The sequence below is a fragment of the Oncorhynchus keta genome, chromosome 16 (assembly GCF_023373465.1).
Source record: "Oncorhynchus keta strain PuntledgeMale-10-30-2019 chromosome 16, Oket_V2, whole genome shotgun sequence".
In the NCBI taxonomy this organism is placed as follows: domain Eukaryota; kingdom Metazoa; phylum Chordata; class Actinopteri; order Salmoniformes; family Salmonidae; genus Oncorhynchus; species Oncorhynchus keta.
In genome coordinates, this window is record NC_068436.1 from 5,373,846 (window position 1) to 5,394,818 (window position 20,973).

At 42.8% G+C, this 20,973-nt stretch overlaps 1 protein-coding gene across 38 annotated transcripts in view; it reads left to right on the forward strand.

The window, feature by feature from the left end:
* The first annotated feature begins 1,486 nt into the window (after positions 1 to 1,486).
* LOC118382080 (mucin-5AC-like) overlaps positions 1,487 to 20,973 on the forward strand; it is a 37,875-nt gene continuing 18,388 nt past the window's right edge. For 5 of the 38 annotated variants that reach the window (XM_052464532.1, XM_052464531.1, XM_052464544.1 and 2 more), the window contains exons 1-9: positions 1,521 to 1,627; positions 1,976 to 2,061; positions 13,965 to 14,434; positions 15,039 to 15,100; positions 15,300 to 15,460; positions 17,377 to 17,678; positions 18,283 to 18,344; positions 18,544 to 18,704; positions 20,618 to 20,730. In XM_052464532.1, the coding sequence (XP_052320492.1) occupies positions 2,010 to 2,061; positions 13,965 to 14,434; positions 15,039 to 15,100; positions 15,300 to 15,460; positions 17,377 to 17,678; positions 18,283 to 18,344; positions 18,544 to 18,704; positions 20,618 to 20,730 (1,383 nt within the window). In that variant the 5' untranslated portion in view covers positions 1,521 to 1,627; positions 1,976 to 2,009. Of the gene's footprint in view, positions 1,628 to 1,975; positions 2,062 to 13,964; positions 14,435 to 15,038; positions 15,101 to 15,299; positions 15,461 to 17,376; positions 17,679 to 18,282; positions 18,345 to 18,543; positions 18,705 to 20,617; positions 20,731 to 20,973 lie in introns of those variants that run through there. The other 33 variants (XM_052464560.1, XM_052464559.1, XM_052464563.1 and 30 more) reach the window with 25 other exon arrangements.

The window sequence follows — 20,973 nt, forward strand, 5'->3', positions numbered from 1 at the left end:
AAATCTCATGTTTGCTTTTGCAGTAAACCTTTTTGAAATCTGACACAGTGGCTGGATTAATAAGACGTTCATCTTTTAAATGATGTAAGATATATTTACACGAATGTTTAATACAACGAATGGTGTAATTAAAATGTTAGCTCTCTGCAGTTTCACCAGATGTTGGCCTGGTGGGACGTTAGCGTCTCACCTACCCTAGAGAAGTTAACAAGAAATTTGTGGAGTGGTTGAGAAACGACTTTTAATGGGTGTATGTGAACTTCCGACTTCAACTATAAGTTATCAGTGCATGTCAGAGCAAAAACCAAGGCAATGAATTGTCAATACAGCTCAGAGACGGGATTGTATCAAGGCAAAGATCTGGTAAGTGGTACAAAAAAAATGTCTGCAACATTGAAGGTCCCCAAGAAGACAGTGGCCTCCATCATTCTTAAATAGAAGTTTGGAACCACCGAGACTCTTCCTAGACCTTGCCGTCGGCCTAAACTGAGCAATCGGAGGAGAAGGGCCTTGGTCAGGGAGGTGTCCGAGAACCCGATGGTCACTCTCACAGGTTCCAGAGTTCTTCTGTGGAGATGGGAGAACCTTCCATAAGTACAACCGTCTCTGCAGCACTCCACCAATCAGGTAGAGTGGCCAGAAGCTAGCTTCTCCTCATTAAAAAGCACATGACATCCAGCTTGGAGTTTGCAAAAATGCACTTAAAGGAATCTCAGACCATGAGAAACAAAGTTATCTGATCTGATGTATGACTGAACTCTGTGGCCTGAATACCAAGCGTCACATCTGGAGGAAACCTGGCACCATCCCTACGGTGACGCACGGTGGTGGCAGCATCATGCTGTGGGGATGTTTTTCAGGGGCAGGGACTGGGAGACTAGTCAGGACTGAGGGAAAGATTAACTTAGCAAAGTACAGAGAGATTCTTGATGAGAACCTGCTCAAGAGCACTCAGGACCGAATGCACTGTATCCCCATTGATTCTTAAAGAATATAACATATAAATGCCTCATGAGCGTACTTCCACTGTCGTACTCAATCAGAACACAAAATATAAGCTTGTTTTACTCCAATGTTTGTAAACAAAGTAAATGTTAACAAACAACGTATAGCCTCAGAACATGGTTAAAACACACATGTCGATTTCATGGATGGGATCCTGCTCTGTTTATGAATTTCAGACTGGTTACATTTCTCCAGCCCCATCCCTAAATGTTTTACTGAGACGTTGGGCGGAGAAATGTGTTCGGGAATGCTTCTGATAATCAGCTACTCTTTCTGGTGTCTGATGTCACACAGATGTCTAGACCTTTAATTAATCAAATGACATGTCCTTGTAATTCACCAGAGTTTCCGTGTTGTTTTGCCAGTTTGTTGAGAAACTCTGCATAAAAATGTTGTTTGGCCATTCAGGTTTTAGGAATGATGAAGTGATGGGAGTGCTTATGTCATAACCCAATGACTTCCTCTCCTTAAATGCTCCCACATCTACACTCCCAAGGTAGTTGTCATTGGGCTGCGAGGCAGATAGTTCTACATCTGGAAATCAGTCAATTCATTATCATTCTATTGTGGAAAGAAAGTAACAGGACTCCTCTTCATGGTAAACATAGTTATATTTCTAAAGGTGAGTGATGGATGTCATGATATCTGTTCTTTGATTGAACATTAATAGTCTCTTCTCACACACCTGAATGCATGAGAGTTGGTCTGCTCTTTGGTTTGACTATAGGCAGTCAAGCATTTGAACACTTCTGACTGCCGATGCATGTGTTGATTGATTTCAAATCACCTAGATTGTTAAATTAGCCAACATCGATAACACATTTTTTTTTTAACTACATTTAAAATACAATATTGGCTGGTTATTTCATTGATCAAATTCCACAAATCGTCCCTTTAATTGTCTAGTCCTATAATATTTTATTTGATAATTTGCTTCCAACTCTTCAATTTGTTCTCTACTCATTTGTAGGTGTTTCCAGGTAGCGATAGCATTAAAAGGTGACATGTATTGGAAGATTTTGACAGCAGTTCTCTGCTTCTATGCAGTTGTTCCTGGTAAGTTTCTCCTGTTATTTACTCCTCTCTTGAGGAGCCATGTAATGCATCTCCTCTGTCTCCTGAGTGACGGCAATGACATCAAAACAAGTTGATGGTGTTGAAAGTTACTGTGTCATCAATATTGCCAATCCCTGTCAATGTCAATTAAATAGTTGTTACTGGTGAATTACTGTATATTTTTTTGCGATTTTGTTCAAAATAAAAACTGAAATATCACAGTCCTGTTGGAAGGTGAACTATCGCCCCACTCTGAGGTCCTGAGAGCTCTAGAGTAGGTTTTCAACATGTATCTCTATCTCTATGTACGTTGCTCCGTTCTTCTTTCCCTCAATCCTGGTTAGCCTCCCAGTCCCTGCCAATAAAAAACATCCCCACAACAAGATGCTGCCACCACCATAATTCACCGTAGGGATGGTGCCAGGTTTCCTCCAGACGTGAAGCTTGGCATTCAGGCCACAGAGTTCAGTCTTGGTTTTAACAGACTAGATAATCTTGCTTTTCATGTTCTGAGAGTCTTTAAGGTGCCTTGTGGCATACTCCAAGCGGGCTGTTATGTACCTTTTCCTTATTAGTGGCTTCCGTCTGGCCACTGTACTATAAAAAGGCCTGAAAGGTGGAGTGCTGCAGAGATGTTTGTCCTTCTGGAAGGTTCTCCCATCTCCACAGAGGAACTCTGGAGCTCTCTCAGAGCTAACATTGGCTTCTTGGTCACCTCCCTGACCAAGGCCCTTCTCCCCCGATTACTGTTAGGCTGGGCAGCCAGCTCTAGGAAGAGTCTTGGTGGTTCCAAACTCCTTCCATTTAAGAATGATGTAGGCCACTGTGTTCTTGAGGAACTTCTCGTTAAGCATTCAGCAGGAGGATGTCTGGCTGTGCCCAGTTGTATGGGCTACAGAGGAAGTGAGTCAAGAGCCCTCTGTGAATTCCGAGGGATCGCGGGTGACATCGGCTTCTCCCAGGATCTTCCGGGATTCCTTGGAGACGAGGTGGTGCTGTGGATGAGCGAGTATGACCGGGAGCAGATCTCCTCTCCCTCCTACGTTCCCGTAGCCGCCCATCAATCCGTATGGTCAATGCTATGAGCGAGTTGAGATCCATGGGAAGCTCCCCGGCTGAAAGCACGTCTTTAACCACCTCTAATAATCCATGCATGAACGTGTCGAACAGAGCTTCCGGGTTACAGGCACTCTCGGTGGCCAAAGTGCGAAAATCTACTTCGTAGTCTGCCGCACTACGGGAGTCTTGACTCAGTTGCAGTAGCTGATGAGCAGCCTCTCTCCTAGACAACGGAGAATCGAACACCTTTCTAACCTCCGCCACAAACGGTGGATTGTTGCTCCCACACCACCACTGCCCAGGTGAGAGCCCTCCCAGATATCAGCATTAACATGTACGCTTTCCTTGAGCGAACCGAGGGAAACGAAGAGGGCAGCAGCTCAAAGATGAGAGAACATTAGGAGAGATACACCCGGCTGGATCTCCAGTGTAGTGCTCCGGAGGAGGTAAGCGGGGTTCTCGGGAAGCCGGGGTATATTGGGGAGAAGTGCTGTTGGTAGAGGGGTAACTGACAGTCGGGGGGATTACAGTTGTGGCTTGCTGCTTAGTAGATCACCTCTGGAATTGCTCCAGCAATGTGATGAAAGCGTGGTTGTGGCATTCCACCAAGGTCTGCGTTCTTTCCAGAAGATCTTGAAGTACTTCCTTGTGTCCACCAATGGCAACTCCTTGGACGGACACAGCGTTGTGGAGCTGGTCTGAGTCTGCTGGGTCAGTCATTGCCAGTTCATACTATCACAACTCAGGATATGACCCAGATGCAGACACAGGAGGCGGATGGTTCAGCTCTCAGATCATTTATTATAACACGGGGCAGGCAAAGGGCAGGTTGAGGACAGGCAGAGATTCGTAATTCGTAACTAGGTCAGATTCCGACAGGTACAGGACGGCAGGCAGGCTCAGGGTCAGGGCAGGCAGAATGGTCAAAACTGGGAGGACTAGAAAAGAGAAACTAGAGATACTGGAAAACGGGAAAACATGCTGGTAAGACTTGACAAGACAAGACGAACTGGCAAGAGACCACAAGAAAATGTGGGGATAATGGGGGAAAATGGGAGACACCTGCTGGGGGGTGGAGACAAGCACAAGACAGGTGGAATAGATCAGGGTGTGACATGTGGTATGCTGCATAAGTCAATACATTGTATTCAACGCAAAAACGTTAGTAATAATGCTGCAAAGTGTAAACAAACAAGACAGACAGACAGACATATATCAAGCAGATAGACAGGCAGACATGTCTGTCAGTTTTTATATCTGTTCTCTCTCTGTTCTCTCTTAAACCATTTCACATGGTAAAACACAATTTGTAGTTCTCACTTAGACTTTTCAGCAAAACTCTAAACACATTCTCATTCTCAAAACACATTCTGCACTCTAATGCACATGTCATCCATACTGGTAAACACAAATGGCCACAATCAAATGCAAATAGAGAACATACAGTGGGGCAAAAAAGTATTTAGTCAGCCACCAATTGTGCAAGTTCTTCCACTTAAAAAGATGAGAGGCCTGTAATTTTCATCATAGGTACACTTCAACTATGACAGACAAAATGAGAAAAAAATATATCCAGAAAATCACATTGTAGGATTTCTAATTAATTTATTTGAAAATTATGGTGGAAAATAAGTATTTGGTCACCTACAAACAAGCCAGATTTCTTGCTCTCACAGACCTATAACTTCTTCTTTAAGAGGCTCCTCTGTCCTCCACTCGTTACCTGTATTAATGGCACCTGTTTGAACTTGTTATCAGTATAAAATACACCTGTCCACAACCTCAAACAGTCACACTCCAAACTCCACAATGGCCAAGACCAAAGATCTGTCAAAGGAAACCAGAAACAACATTGTAGACCTGCACCAGGCTGGGAAGACTGAATCTGCAATAGGTAAGCAGCTTGGTTTGAAGAAATCAACTGGGGGACCAATTATTATGAATTGGAAGACATACAAGATCACTGATAATCTCCCTCGATCTGGGGCTCCACGCAAGATCTCACCCCGTGGGGTCAAAATGATCACAAGAACGGTGAGCAAAAATCCCAGAACCACACGGGGGGACCTAGTGAATGACCTGCAGAGAGCTGAGACCAAAGTAACAAAGCCTACCATCAGTAACACACTACGCCGCCAGGGACTCAAATCCTGCAGTGCCAGACGTGTCCCCCTGCTTAAGCCAGTACATGTCCAGGCCTGTCTGAAGTTGGCTAGAGAGCATTTGGATGATCCAGAAGAAGATTGGGAGAATGTCATATGGTCAGATGAAACCAAAATAGAACCTTTTGGTAAAAACTCAACTCGTCGTGTTTGGAGGACAAAGAATGCTGAGTTGCATCCAAAGAACACCATACCTACTTTGAAGCATGGGGGTGGAAACATCATGCTTTGGGGCTGTTTTTATGCAAAGGGACCAGGACGACTGATCCGTGTAAAGGAAATAATGAATGGGGCCATGTATCGTGAGATTTTGAGTGAAAACCTCCTTCCATCAGCAAGGGCAATTGAAGATGAAATGTGGCTGGGTCTTTCAGAATGACAATGATCCCAAACACACCGCCCGGGCAACGAAGGAGTGGCTTCGTAAGAAGCATTTCAATGTCCTCGAGTGGCCAAGCCAGTGTCCAGATCTCAACCCCATAGAAAATCTTTCGAGGGAGTTGAAAGTCCGTGTTTCCCAGGAACATCCCCAAAACATCACTGCTCTAGAGGAGATCTGCATGGAGGAATGGGCCAAAATATCAGCAACAGTGTGTGAAAACCTTGTGAAGACTTACAGAAAACATTTGACTTATGATACAAATTAAAGGCCTCTCTCGTATTTTTAAGTGGGAGAACTTGCACAATTGGTGGCTGACTAAATACTTTTTTGCCCCACTGTATGTCATTGGTTGAACACAACCACTCAAAATTGATTTAACCTGTTTCAAATGATGCGACACAACCAATATAATCCATTTCAGAGAGCACACAGGTTGTTGAAGGTGGGAAGGAGAAAGTCTGAGAATGGATACTGTAGTACAGTGCATTGTAGGCTGTATACTGTACAATGGACAAATTGTATGGCCCTGAACATTGTGCTTTCCATTTAGTACCGACTGCTCAATAGATTTTGACTGGTTGCAGGTTCATATCAACAAAGAACAAGAATTACAATATCACAAGGACATCACAAGTGGAGGAGTGACACAAGTCAGAAATAGCGATACAATTAGTCACTTACCTTTGATGATCTTCACATGGTTGCACTCACAATACTCCCATTTACTCAATAAATGTTTGTTTTGTTCGATAAAGTGCCACTTTTTATCCAAAAACCTCCGTTTTGTTCGCACGTTTTGTTCAGTATTCCACACAACAGGCAGATGAAAAACCCGAAAAGTATCAGTGAAGTTCGTAGAAACATGTCCGCGGGTTGTTTTTGGTCATAATAATCAATAATATTTCAACCGGACAAAAGATTTGTCAATATAAAAGAAAGGCGCGCTCTCGGTCACACGCATGAAAAACCTCTGGGACACTGCGGTGTCCACTCATTCAGAGTGGTCTTAGTCCCTCAATTTGCAGAATACAAGCCTGAAACTATTTCTAAAGTATGTTGGCATCTGGTGGAAGCCATATGAAGTGCAATTTGAGTCCTAAGTCAATGGAATCTGTATAGGCAGTCAATGGAAAACTACAACTTAAAAAATAATTATCAGGTTTTTGCTTACCATTTCAGTTCTGTTATACTCACAGACATTATTTTGTATTTTCTATCCAAATCTACTAATTAGGCATATCCTAGCTTCTGGGCCTGAGTAGCAGGCAGTTTACTTTGGGCACACTTTTCATCCGTAGGTGAAAATAGGGCCCCCTACCCTAGTTGTAGTCTGTTTTGGAATGGGTGGCCAGTAATAAACGGGTCCTGAACATCTCTAAAACTAAGAGCATTGTATTTGGTACAAAGTTGAGGAGACTAAATTACTTGACGTCATCATAGAATGTAAACTGGCATGGTCAAAACATATACAGTTGAAGTCAGAAGTTTATATACACCTTAGCCAAATACATTTAAACTCAGTTTTTCACAATTCCTTACATTTTATCTGAAAAAAAAAACCAATTGGTCAGTTCGGATCACCACTTCATTTTAAGAATGTGAAATGTCAGAATACTAGTAGAGAGAATGATTTATTTCAGCTTTTATTTATTTCATCACATTCCCAGTGGGTCAGATGTTTACATACACTCAATTAGTATTTGATAGCATTGACTTTAGGTTCTTTTAGGTTTTAGGTTCTGCACACACATTTTCTATAGGATTGAGGTCAGGGCTTTGTGATGGCCACTCCAATACAGTCGTGGCCAAAAGTTTTGATAATGACACAAATATTAATTTTCACAAAGTTTGCTGCTTCAGTGTCCTTAGATATTTTTGTCAGATGTTACTTTGGAATACTGAAGTATAATTACAAGCATTTCATACGTGTCAAAGGCTTTTATTGACAATTACATAATGTTGATAAAAAGAGTCAATATTTGCAGTGTTGACACTTCTTTTTCAAGACCTCTGCAATCCGCCCAGGCATGCTGTCAATTAACTTCTGGGCCACTTCCTGACTGATGGCAGCCCATTCTTGCATAATCAATGCTTGGAGTTTGTCAGAATTTATGGGTTTTTGTTTGTCCACCCGCATTTTGAGGATTGACCACAAGTTCTCAATGGAATTAATGTCTGGGGAGTTTCCTGGCCATGGACCCAAAATATCAATGTTTTTTTCCCCAAGCCACTTACTTATCACTTTTGCCTTATGGCAAGGTGCTCCATCATGTTGGATAAGGCATTGTTCGTCACCAAACTGTTCCTGGATGGTTGGTAGAAGTTGCTCTCGGAGGATGTGTTGATACCATTCTTTATTCATGGCTGTTCTTAGGCAAAATTGTGAGTGAGCCCACTCCCTTGGCTGAGAAGCAACCCCACACATGAATGGTCTCAGGATGCTTTACTATTGGCATGACACAGGACTGATGGTAGCGCTCACCTTGTCTTCTCCGGACAAGCTTTTTTCCGGATGCCCCAAACAATCGGAAAGGGGATTCATCAGAGGAAATGACTTTACCCCAGTCCTCAGCAGTCCAATCCCTGTACCTTTTGTAGAATATCAGTCTGTCCCTGATGTTTTTCCTGGAGAGAAGTGGCTTCTTTGCTGCCCTTCTTGATAACAGGCCATAATCCAAAAGTCTTCACCTCACTGTGCATGCAGATGCACTCACACCTGCATGCTGCTATTCCTGAGCAAGCTCTCAGCCCCGATCCCGCAGCTGAATCAACTTTAGGAGATGGTCTTGGCGGACTTGCTGGACTTTCTTAGGCACCCTGAAGCCTTCTTCACAACAATTGAACCGCTCTCCTTGAAGTTCTTGATGATCTGATAATTGGTTGATTTAGGTGCAATCTTACTGGCAGCAAAATCCTTGCATGTGAAGCCATTTTTGTTCAAAGCAATGATGACGGGACATGTTTCCTTGCAGGTAACCATGGTTGACAGAGGAAGAACAATGTTTTCAAGCACCACCCTCCTTTTAAAGCTGCCATTCTGTTATTTGAACTCAATCAGCATGACAGAGTGATCTTCAGCCTTGTCCTCGTCAACACTCACACCTGTGTTAACGAGAGAATCACTGACATGATGTCAGCTGGTCCTTTTGTGGCAGGGCTGAAATCAGTGGAAATGTTTTTTGGGGATTCAGTTCTTTGCATGGCAAAGAGGGACTTTGCAATGAATTGCAATTCATCTGATCACTCTTCATAACATTCTGGAGTAGATGCAAATTGCCATTACACAAACTGAGGCAGCAGACTTTGTGAAAATTAATATTGTGTCATTCTCAAAACTTTTGGCCACGACTGTACATTGACTTTGTTGTCATTAAGCCGTTTTGCCACAACTTTGGAAGTATGCTTGGGGTCATTGTCCATTTGGAAGACCCATTTGCGACCAAGCTTTAACTTCCTGACTAATGTCTTGAGGTATTGCTTCAATATATCCACATAATTTTCCGGCCTCATGATGCCATCTATTTTGTGAAGTGTACCAGTCCCTCCTGCAGCAAAGCAAACCCACAACAGGATGCTGCCACCCCTGTGCTTCATGTTTGGGATGGTGTTCTTCGGCTTGCAAGCCTCCGCCTTTTTCCTCCAAACATAACAGTGGTCATTATGGCCAAACAGTGCTATTTTTGTTTCATCAGACCAGAGGACATTTCTCCAAATAGTATGATCTTTGTCCCCATGTGCAGTTGCATACCGTAGTCTGTCTTTTTTATAGCGGTTTTGGAGCAGTTGCATCTTCCTTGCTGAGTGGCCTTTCAGGCTATGTCAATATAGGCCTCGTTTTACTGTGGATATAGATACATTTGCACTTGTTTCCTCCAGCATGTTCACAAGGTTTGTTGCTGTTGTTCATGGATTGATGGATTGATTTTCACTTTTCACAACAGTGTGCTTTCATCTCTAGGAGACAGAACGCATCTTCTTCCTGAGCGGTATGATGGCTGCGTGGTCCCATGGTGTTTATACTTGCATACTATTGTTTGTACAGATGAACATGGTACCTTCAGGCATTTGGAAATTGCTTCCAAGGATGAACCAGAATTGTGGAGGTCTACAATTATTTTTCTGATGTCTTGGCTGATTTCTTTTGATTTTCCCATGATGTCAAGCAAAGAGGCACTGAGTTTGAAGGTAGGCCTTGAAATTCATCCACAGGTACACCTCCAATTGACTAAAATGATGTCAATTAGCCTATAAGAAGCTTCTAAAGCCATGAAATAATTGTCTAGTATTTTCCAAGCTGTAAAGGGCACAGTCAACTTTGTGCATGTAAACTTCTCACCCACTGGAATTGTGATACTTTGAATTTATAAGTGAAATAATCTGTCTGTAAACAATTGTTGGAAAAATGACTTGTGTCATGCACAAAGTAGATGTCCTAACCGACTTGCCAAAATGTTAGTTGGTAACAAGAAATTTGTGGAGTGGTTTCAAAATGACTCCAACCTGTGTGTATGTAAACTTCCGACTTCAACTGCAGATACAATGGTTGTAAAGATGGCCGTAATAAAGAGATTCTCTGCTTTTTTGACACCACACTAGAAAAAGCAAGTTCTGCAGGCTTGAGATGTGCATTTTATTGTAATCAGAGGGCTGTTATAAATACTATGCACACCAGTCTCTCTAGGCTAAGAGTTGAGGAGAGACTGACTGCATCACTTCTTCTGTAGATAAGAAACATTAATATGTTGAGAATCCCATTTTTTTTGCATAGTCAACTTACACACAGCTCTGACACACACACACTTAACCCACCACCAGACATGCCACCAGGGTTCTTTTCACAGTCCCCAAATCCAGAACAAATTCAAGGAAACGTGCATGGAACTTCCTTCCATCTCATATTGCTCAAATATACATCAAATCTGGTTTCAAAAAACAGATAAAGCAACACCTTGCGGGCACAACGCCTCTCCCTTATTTGTCCTAGATAGTTTGTGTGTATACATTGATATGTAGGCTACATGTGCCTTCATTTTTTTTTTACGTAGTTCTGTCCTTGAGCTGTTCTTGTCTAATGATGTTCTGCATTATGTCATTCTTTATTATGTTTCATGTTTTGTGCTGACCCCAGGAAGAGTAGCTGCTACGTTTGCAACAGCTAAAGGGGATCCTAATAAAATTCCAAATACCAAATACCCCGACAGACAGGCAGTTTCATGTTTCCAGTTCATCTCAAAATATTTGACTGATATTCTCTTCAGAATTAATTCTAACAAGGCAGTTTGTTTAATGTGTTATTTTTAGCCCCACTGTAAATGCTTTCGGGCTGATTGACTTAAATTGTCATATGCTGGTAATTTGGGAAGGTTCAACCTTTTTAACCCCTCAAAACTGTTCCTATGACCCCCAATTAACTCACTTCCTATAATCACAGGAAGCTGATGTTGAATGTATGACTTCCTGGGGACACCTTTTAAAAATGTACCGAATATTTGTCTTTTCGTTAAGAATTGACTGTTCTACAGACGATGGAAGACCGTGTTTTTGTGTAACCTCAGGGAGAGAATGAAGAACCATGTTGAGAATGAATTAAGTCACCACCTATTTCCACAGAAGCTGAACCTTAACACAGGCAATCCCTATACAGTCAGAATGGATTTTGTGAAAAGACAGTTAGCTAGCTCAATCGAGTCCGCGGGGCGTCATGGATATGTAAGGGATGTAGGTAATGCTTTTCTATGGAAGAAAGGCCTTGTTCTTGCTGTAAAGAGTTCATTTCACATGGTCAGCTGTAATCTTGCGTTCATCGAGAGCTTCTGCTGAACGATCCCAAATGTGAATTGTCTTTCTAGTCTCAACCATTCTGCAGATGTCACTCACAGCCCTAGCCCTAACCACTAGCAGACCGGACACTCCTGAAAGGCTGTCATCTATGTCTATTTTCTTTTATAAATAAATATTTTTTTGTTTTATACAGCTTTTTTCACTCCAGACACAAATGTATACATACAAAAAACAACTTACATAAGCAATTTTTTTAAGTAACCCTACAAAAAGTAATTAATACACCTTTTTATTTTATACGTAGGAAGTTGTGTTTTTCAATAATCTACATGGGTAGTAGGTGCGTCAGAGACAATAGGCCTATCATTGCCATGCATCTAATTGGCCTCTTGCTCAGCCCCGGCCTCCTCACTTAATTGGCTATCAAGTTTTATTTTTAAGTAAATTGGATCAGCAGGTCGGACTCGGATACGGAAAGTGAGATGGATAAAAGGCAAGACCAAGTGGTGCACAAAAATGCCAAGAAAAAGTATTATCTGATTAAGCTCGTACCAAACTATCGAAGATTATTCAGACCAGTCAGCGAAGCCACCTCGTCCTCGACTGACGCAACACCATTGCATGTGGAAGAAGCTAGTACTTCTGCAGCAGCTTTCGATAGCAGCCCCCCAATCCCAACAGATACCTCACTGCCAGCAATGACAGCAATGGCACTGGACTTGCTCCTCTTCCTCTCCACGAGAATAGTCACAGTTCATCTAGTGAGAGCACTGGTTCTCCATCTCCTCCTCCTCCTCTCCCAGAAAACCAAGCTGATGACCAGAGACCCTGCAGCGCTAATGAGTGAGATTGTCCTTCTCTGAACATTGGTAGGCCTGCTACGAGTGAGTTACGTACTGACAGGGTCAATTTCCCCGTTGATGTAAATTATGACAACATTAAATCAGTGTCAATATAAATAGTCCGGGTGGCCATTTGATTAATTGTTCAGCAGTCTTATGGATTGGGGGTAGAAGCTGTTAAGGAGCCAATTGGTCCTAGACTGCTTGCCATGCGGTAGCAGAGAGAACAGTATATGAAGTACTGGAGTCTTTTACATTTTTTTGGTCTTTCCTCTGACATTGCCTAGTATATGGGTCCTGGATGGCAGGAAGCATGGCCCCAGTGATGTACTGGGTCGTACGCACTATCCTCTGTAGTGTCTTGCGGATGGAGGCTGAGCAGTTGCCATACCAGGCAGTGATGCAACCCGTCAGGATGCTCTCAATGGTGCAGCTGTTAAACCTTTTGAGGATCTGAGGACCCATACCAAATCTTGTCAGTCTCCTGAGGGGGAATAGGTTTTGTTGCGCCCTCTTCACGACTGTCTTGGTGTGCTTGGACCATGTTAGTTTGTTGCTGATGTGGACACCAAGGAACTTGAAGATCTCAACCTGCTACACTACAGCCCTGTCAATGAGAATGGGGGAGGGCTCGGTCCTCCTAATCCTATTGTCCATAATCATCTCCTTTGTCTTGATCACGTTGAGCGAGAGGTTGTGTCATTGCACAACAGGGTCAGGTCTCTGACCTCCTCCCTAGAGGCTGTCTCATCGCTGTCGGTGATCAGGCCTACCACTGTTGTATCGTCAGCGAACTGAATGATGGCATTGGAGCCTGAATGCCAAGCGTCACGTCGGGAGGAAACCTGGCACCATCCCTTAGGTGAAGCAAGGTGGTGGCAGCATCATGCTATGGGGATATTTTTCAGTTGCAGGGACTGGAAGACTAGTCAGAATCGACAGAAAGTTGAACGCCGCAAACTAGAGAGAGATCCTTGTTGAAAACCTTCTCCAGAGCACTCAGGACCTCACACTGGGACGAAGGTTCACCCTCCAACAGGAAATCGACCCAAAGCAAAAAGCCAAGACAATGCAGGAGTGGCTTCGGGACAAGTCTCTGTATGTTCTTGAGTGGCTCAGCCAGAGCCCGGTCTTGAACCCGATCGAACATCTCTGGGAAACCTGAAAATAGCTGTAGAGCGACAGGGCTTTAGAGGATCTGCAGAGAAGAATGGGAGAAACTCCCAAAATACAGGTGTTCCAAGCTTGTAGCGTCATATCCAAGAAGATGCGAGGCTGTAGTTTCTGCTTGAGGTGCTTCAACAAAGTACTGAGTAAGGTTCTGAATACTTCTGTAAATGTGATATTTCAATTTTTTATTTTTGATACATTTGCAAACCTTTTTAAGAACATGTTTTTATTTCGTCATTATGGGGTATTGTGTGTAGATAAATCGTGTGGGGAAAACTATGTAATCCATTTTAGACAAAGGCTGTAATGTAACAAAATCTGGAAAAAGTCAAGGGGTCTGAATACTTTCTGAAAGCACCACAAGATTGTAACACTATGCTGCAACAATGTGTGTTGTAATCAGAAAGAAATTAGTTTTCTACTGAAAAATTATTATGCACGAGATTATTACACGAAAATGTAATACAGATATTGGTTCATTATATAAATGCATTCACTGTTTTTCAGTAGAACCTACTGCATCCTCAGCAGCTCCCACAACAACTGGAAATGCAACAACAACAGCCACAGCTGCCAACACCACAATCACAGCTGCCAACAATATCACCACATCTGCCAACACAACAACCACAGCTGTCCCCACAACAGCCACAGCTGCGAACACTACATCCACATATGCCAACAATATCACCACATCTGCCAACACTACAACCACAGCTACCAACACAACAGCCAAAGCTGCCAACACTACAACCACAGCTGCCAAAACCTCAACCCCAGCTGCCAACAATATCACCACAGCTGCAACAACTACAACAACAGCTGACCCCACAACAACCACAGCCGCTCCAACTACAACGCCCTCACCCCCAGTTGTTTTTGACCTGGTATTCAGATCAGATGAGGTTTTCAGTCCTGCTCTGACAAATACCTCTTCACCTTCGTTCCAGAATCTTGTAACGAAGACAATTCAAGCGGTAAGATCCTCGTTTACCATGCAATAGGAAAGTACCAGGCATCACAGTAATGATTTAAATTAAAGGCAGCTCATCTGGGCCATTGAGCATGCTTTGACAACCAATTTCAAATTAAATTAAAAATAGGAATTTTGTTTGGCACATTTTGATAATCTCAACAAATTATTTTTAGTGAAATGATCATGTGGATTTCATTATAGGACCCCTGTATTTTTAAACACACATTCAAACATTCATACCAGGAAGTGAAAGTTTGCTAAACAGAATATCATTTATCACAGATAATAGTACCAATTGTGCATAACATGGGAAATCACAAGACTGTAAAATGTTGTTGACCTCTAAAACAGCTTTTTAGAATAATGAAATTATTGAAATATTGTTTTATATTTTTAGAATTTCTTGAAAAATATCCTCTACCAGGCAGATGAGTTGCCCATTAATTAGAGGAATGCTTTTTAGTCAATGCTAGCTATTATGGATAATGGAGAAATGTTGCTCTGGGATTTGTTTTGAGCAAATAGAATAATATTTTCATATTCATATCAGTATTTACTGTCTGCCACATGTCACTGAATAACTCTTTATCATTTTTGTTTTTCAGCTTGAGCCTCTGTTTAAGGCACAATTCCCAAACTTCATAAGACTGATTGTGGTGGGTTTCAGGTCAGTAAGCTGTAACACTCAATATACAAAGTCAGTAACATTTATAAACCTTTTGTATACCCAGTGTAATTTATTTGTAAATCAGTATTACCATTAAACAGTTTTAAATATCTAGTACAACAGTTTACTGATATCAACAACCACCAAACTAATGATAAAAAATAAAATATTCGGTCTATGCCTTGTTTTGTCACCCCAGGAATGGTTCCATCATCACAGACACCCAGCTGGAGTTTGCTGCCGCTAACACAACTGCTAATGCGACCACACCTTTTGCTGAGGCTGTGGCTACTACTCTGAAGGCTGCGATCACCAATGGAAGTTTGAGTATCAACATCTCAGCCAATTTCAAGATTACTGGTCAGTTCTTGCACACTTCTACATTATACATTTAGTCAATAAGGCACGAGGGGGTGTGGTATATGGCTAGTATACCACGGCTAAGGGCTGTTCTTAAGCACGACGCATCGTGGAGTGGCTTGACACTGCCCTTATCTGTGGTATATCAAAATCAAATCAAATTGTATTTGTCACATGCGCCATACAGTGAAATGCTGTAAGGCGCCGGTACGGAGTCAATGTGCAGGGTCACCGTTGTTGAGGTAATATGTAAATGTAGGTAGAGTTATAGATAATAACAGAGAATAGAAGCATTGTTCCAGGGGTGGGGGCAATGGTAGCAGTCTGGGTAGCCATTAGATTTGCTGTTCAGGAGTCTTATGGCTTGGGGGTAGAAGCTATTTTAGGAGCCTCTTGGATCTAGACTTGGCGCTCCATACCGCTTGCCATGCGGTAGCAAAGAGAACCGTCTATGACTAGGGTGGCTGGAGTCTTTGACAATTTTTAGGGTATTCCTTTGACACCGCCTGGTATAGAGGTCCTGGATGGCAGGAAGCTTGGCCCCAGTGATGTCCTGGGCTGTACGCACTATCCTCTGTAATGCCTTGCGGATGGAGGCAGAGCCGTTGCCATACCAGGCAGTGATGCAACCTGCCAGGATGCTCTCAGTGGTGCAGCTGTTAAACCTTTTGAGGATCTGAGGACCCATACCAAATCTTGTCAGTCTCCTGAAGGGGAATAGGTTTTGTCGTGCCCTCTTCATGACTGTCTTGGTGTTCTTGGACCATGTTAGTTTGTTGCTGATGTGGACACCAAGGAACTTGAAGCTCTACACCAGCTTACACTACAGCCCCGTTGATGAGAATGGTGGCGGGCTCGGTCCTCCTATTCCTGTCGTCCATAATCATGTCCTTTGTCTTGATCAGGTTGAGGGAGAGGTTGTGTCATTGCACAACACGGTCAGGTCTCTGACCTCCTCCCTATAGGCTGTCTCATCGTTGTCGGTGATCAGGCCTACCACTGTTGTATCATCAGCAAACTGAATGATGGCATTGGAGCCTGAATGCCAAGCGTCACGTCGGGAGGAAACCTGGCACCGTCCCTTAGGTGAAGCAAGGTGGTGGCAGCATCATGCTGTGGAGATGTTTTTCAGCGACAGGAAGACTAGTCAGGATCGACAGAAAGTTTAACGCCGCAAACTAGAGAGAGATCCTTGTTGAAAACCTTCTCCAGAGCACTCAGGACCTCACACTGGGACGAAGGTTCACCTTCCAACAGGACAACGACCCTTAGCACAAAGCCAAGACAGTGCAGGAGTGGCTTCGAGACAAGCCTCTGTATGTCCTTGAGTGGCCCAGCCAGAGCCCGGTCTTGAACCCGATCGAACATCTCTGGGAAACCTGAAAATAGCTGGAGAGCAAAGTTCCCCATCTAACCTGACAGGGCTTTAGAGGATCTGCAGAGAAGAATGGGAGAAACTCCCCAAATACAGGTGTTCCAAGCTTGTAGCGTCATATCCAAGAAGAAGTGAGGCTGTAGTTTCTGCCTGAGGTACTTCAACAAAGTATTGAGTAAAGGTCTGAATACTTCTGTAAATGTGATATTTCAATTTTTTATTTTTAAATACATTTGTAAACATTTTTAAGAACATGTTTTTACTTCGTCATTTTGGGGTATTGTGTGTAGATTGATGGTGGGGGAAAAACTATGTAATCCATTTTAGAATAAGGCTGAAATGTAACAAAATCGGGAAAAAGTCAAGGGGTCTGAATACTTTCCAAAAGCACCACAAGATTGCAACACTATTTTGCAACAATGTGTGTTGTAATCAGCAAGAAATTAGTGTTCTACTGAGAAAATATTATGCACGAGATGGTGGACACGAAAATGTAATACAGATGTGGATTCATTATATAAATGCATTCACTGTTTTTCAGTAAAACCGACTCCATCCGCAGCATCTCCCACCACAACTGGAAATGAAACGACAACAACCACAGCTGTCAAAACCACAACAACAGCTGCCAACACTACAACCACAGCTGTCCCCAAAACAGCCACAGCTGCAACAACTACAACAATAGCTGCCCCCACAACAACCACAGCCGCTCCAACTACAACGCCCTCACCCCCAGTTGTTTTTGACCTGGTATTCAGATCAGATGAGGTTTTCAGTCCTGCTCTGACAAATACCTCTTCACTTTCATTCCAGAATCTTGTAACGAAGACAATTCAAGCGGTAAGATCCTCGTTTACCATGCAATAGGAAAGTACCAGGCATCACAGTAATGATTTAAATTAAAGGCAGCTCATCTGGGCCATTGAGCATGCTTTGACAACCAATTTCAAATTAAATTAAAAATAGGAATTTTGTTTGGCACATTTTGATAATCTCAACAAATTACTTTTAGTGAAATGATCATGTGGATTTCATTATAGGACCCCTGTATTTTTAAACACACATTCAAACATTCATACCAGGAAGTGAAAGTTTGCTAAACAGAATATCATTTATCACAGATAATAGTACCAATTATGCATAACATGGGAAATCACAAGACTGTAAAATGTTGTTGACCTCTAAAACAGCATTTTAGAATAATGAAATTATTGAAATATTGTTTTATATTTTTAGAATTTCTTGAAAAATATCCTCTACCAGGCAGATGAGTTGCCCATTAATTAGAGGAATGCTTTTTAGTCAATGCTAGCTATTATGGATAATGGAGAAATGTTGCTCTGGGATTTGTTTTGAGCAAATAGAACAATATTTTCATATTCATATCAGTATTTACTGTCTGCCACATGTCACTGAATCACTCTTTATCATTTTTGTTTTTCAGCTTGAGCCTCTGTTTAAGGCACAATTCCCAAACTTCATAAGACTGATTGTGGTGGGTTTCAGGTCAGTAAGCTGTAACACTCAATATACAAAGTCAGTAACATTTATAAACCTTTTGTATACCCAGTGTAATTTATTTGTAAATCAGTATTACCATTAAACAGTTTTAAATATCTAGTACAACAGTTTACTGCTATCAACAACCACCAAACTAATGATAAAAAATAAAATATTCGGTCTATGCCTTGTTTTGTCACCCCAGGAATGGTTCCATCATCACAGACACCCAGCTGGAGTTTGCTGCCGCTAACACAACTGCTAATGCGACCACACCTTTTGCTGAGGCTGTGGCTACTACTCTGAAGGCTGCGATCACCAATGGAAGTTTGAGTATCAACATCTCAGCCAATTTCAAGATTACTGGTCAGTTCTTGCACACTTCTACATTATACATTTAGTCAATAAGGCACGAGGGGTGTGGTATATGGCTAGTATACCACGGCTAAGGGCTGTTCTTAAGCACGACGCATCGTGGAGTGGCTTGACACTGCCCTTATCTGTGGTATATCAAAATCAAATCAAATTGTATTTGTCACATGCGCCATACAGTGAAATGCTGTAAGGCGCCGGTACGGAGTCAATGTGCAGGGGCACCGTTGTTGAGGTAATATGTAAATGTAGGTAGAGTTATAGATAATAACAGAGAATAGAAGCATTGTTCCAGGGGTGGGGGCAATGGTAGCAGTCTGGGTAGCCATTAGATTTGCTGTTCAGGAGTCTTATGGCTTGGGGGTAGAAGCTATTTAGGAGCCTCTTGGATCTAGACTTGGCGCTCCATACCGCTTGCCATGCGGTAGCAAAGAGAACCGTCTATGACTAGGGTGGCTGGAGTCTTTGACAATTTTTAGGGTATTCCTTTGACACCGCCTGGTATAGAGGTCCTGGATGGCAGGAAGCTTGGCCCCAGTGATGTCCTGGGCTGTACGCACTATCCTCTGTAATGCCTTGCGGATGGAGGCAGAGCCGTTGCCATACCAGGCAGTGATGCAACCTGCCAGGATGCTCTCAGTGGTGCAGCTGTTAAACCTTTTGAGGATCTGAGGACCCATACCAAATCTTGTCAGTCTCCTGAAGGGGAATAGGTTTTGTCGTGCCCTCTTCATGACTGTCTTGGTGTTCTTGGACCATGTTAGTTTGTTGCTGATGTGGACACCAAGGAACTTGAAGCTCTATACCAGCTTACACTACAGCCCCGTTGATGAGAATGGTGGCGGGCTCGGTCCTCCTATTCCTGTCGTCCATAATCATGTCCTTTGTCTTGATCAGGTTGAGGGAGAGGTTGTGTCATTGCACAACACGGTCAGGTCTCTGACCTCCTCCCTATAGGCTGTCTCATCGTTGTCGGTGATCAGGCCTACCACTGTTGTATCATCAGCAAACTGAATGATGGCATTGGAGCCTGAATGCCAAGCGTCACGTCGGGAGGAAACCTGGCACCGTCCCTTAGGTGAAGCAAGGTGGTGGCAGCATCATGCTGTGGAGATGTTTTTCAGCGACAGGAAGACTAGTCAGGATCGACAGAAAGTTTAACGCCGCAAACTAGAGAGAGATCCTTGTTGAAAACCTTCTCCAGAGCACTCAGGACCTCACACTGGGACGAAGGTTCACCCTCCAACAGGACAACGACCCTTAGCACAAAGCCAAGACAGTGCAGGAGTGGCTTCGAGACAAGCCTCTGTATGTCCTTGAGTGGCCCAGCCAGAGCCCGGTCTTGAACCCGATCGAACATCTCTGGGAAACCTGAAAATAGCTGGAGAGCAAAGTTCCCCATCTAACCTGACAGGGCTTTAGAGGATCTGCAGAGAAGAATGGGAGAAACTCCCCAAATACAGGTGTTCCAAGCTTGTAGCGTCATATCCAAGAAGAAGCGAGGCTGTAGTTTCTGCCTGAGGTACTTCAACAAAGTATTGAGTAAAGGTCTGAATACTTCTGTAAATGTGATATTTCAATTTTTTTTTTTAAATACATTTGCAAACATTTTTAAGAACATGTTTTTACTTCGTCATTTTGGGGTATTGTGTGTAGATTGATGGTGGGGGAAAAACTATGTAATCCATTTTAGAATAAGGCCGAAATGTAACAAAACCGGGAAAAAGTCAAGGGGTCTGAATACTTTCCGAAAGCACCACAAGATTGCAACACTATGCTGCAACAATGTGTGTTGTAATCAGCAAGAAATTAGTGTTCTACTGAGAAAATATTATGCACGAGATGGTGGACACGAAAATGTAATACAGATGTGGATTCATTATATAAATGCATTCACTGTTTTTCAGTAAAACCGACTCCATCCGCAGCATCTCCCACCACAACTGGAAATGAAACGACAACAACCACAGCTGTCAAAACCACAACAACAGCTGCCAACACTACAACCACAGCTGTCCCCAAAACAACCACAGCCGCTCCAACTACAACGCCCTCACCCCCAGTTGTTTTTGACCTGGTATTCAGATCAGATGAGGTTTTCAGTCCTGCTCTGACAAATACCTCTTCACCTTCGTTCCAGAATCTTGTAACGAAGACAATTCAAGCGGTAAGATCCTCGTTTACCATGCAATAGGAAAGTACCAGGCATCACAGTAATGATTTAAATTAAAGGCAGCTCATCTGGGCCATTGAGCATGCTTTG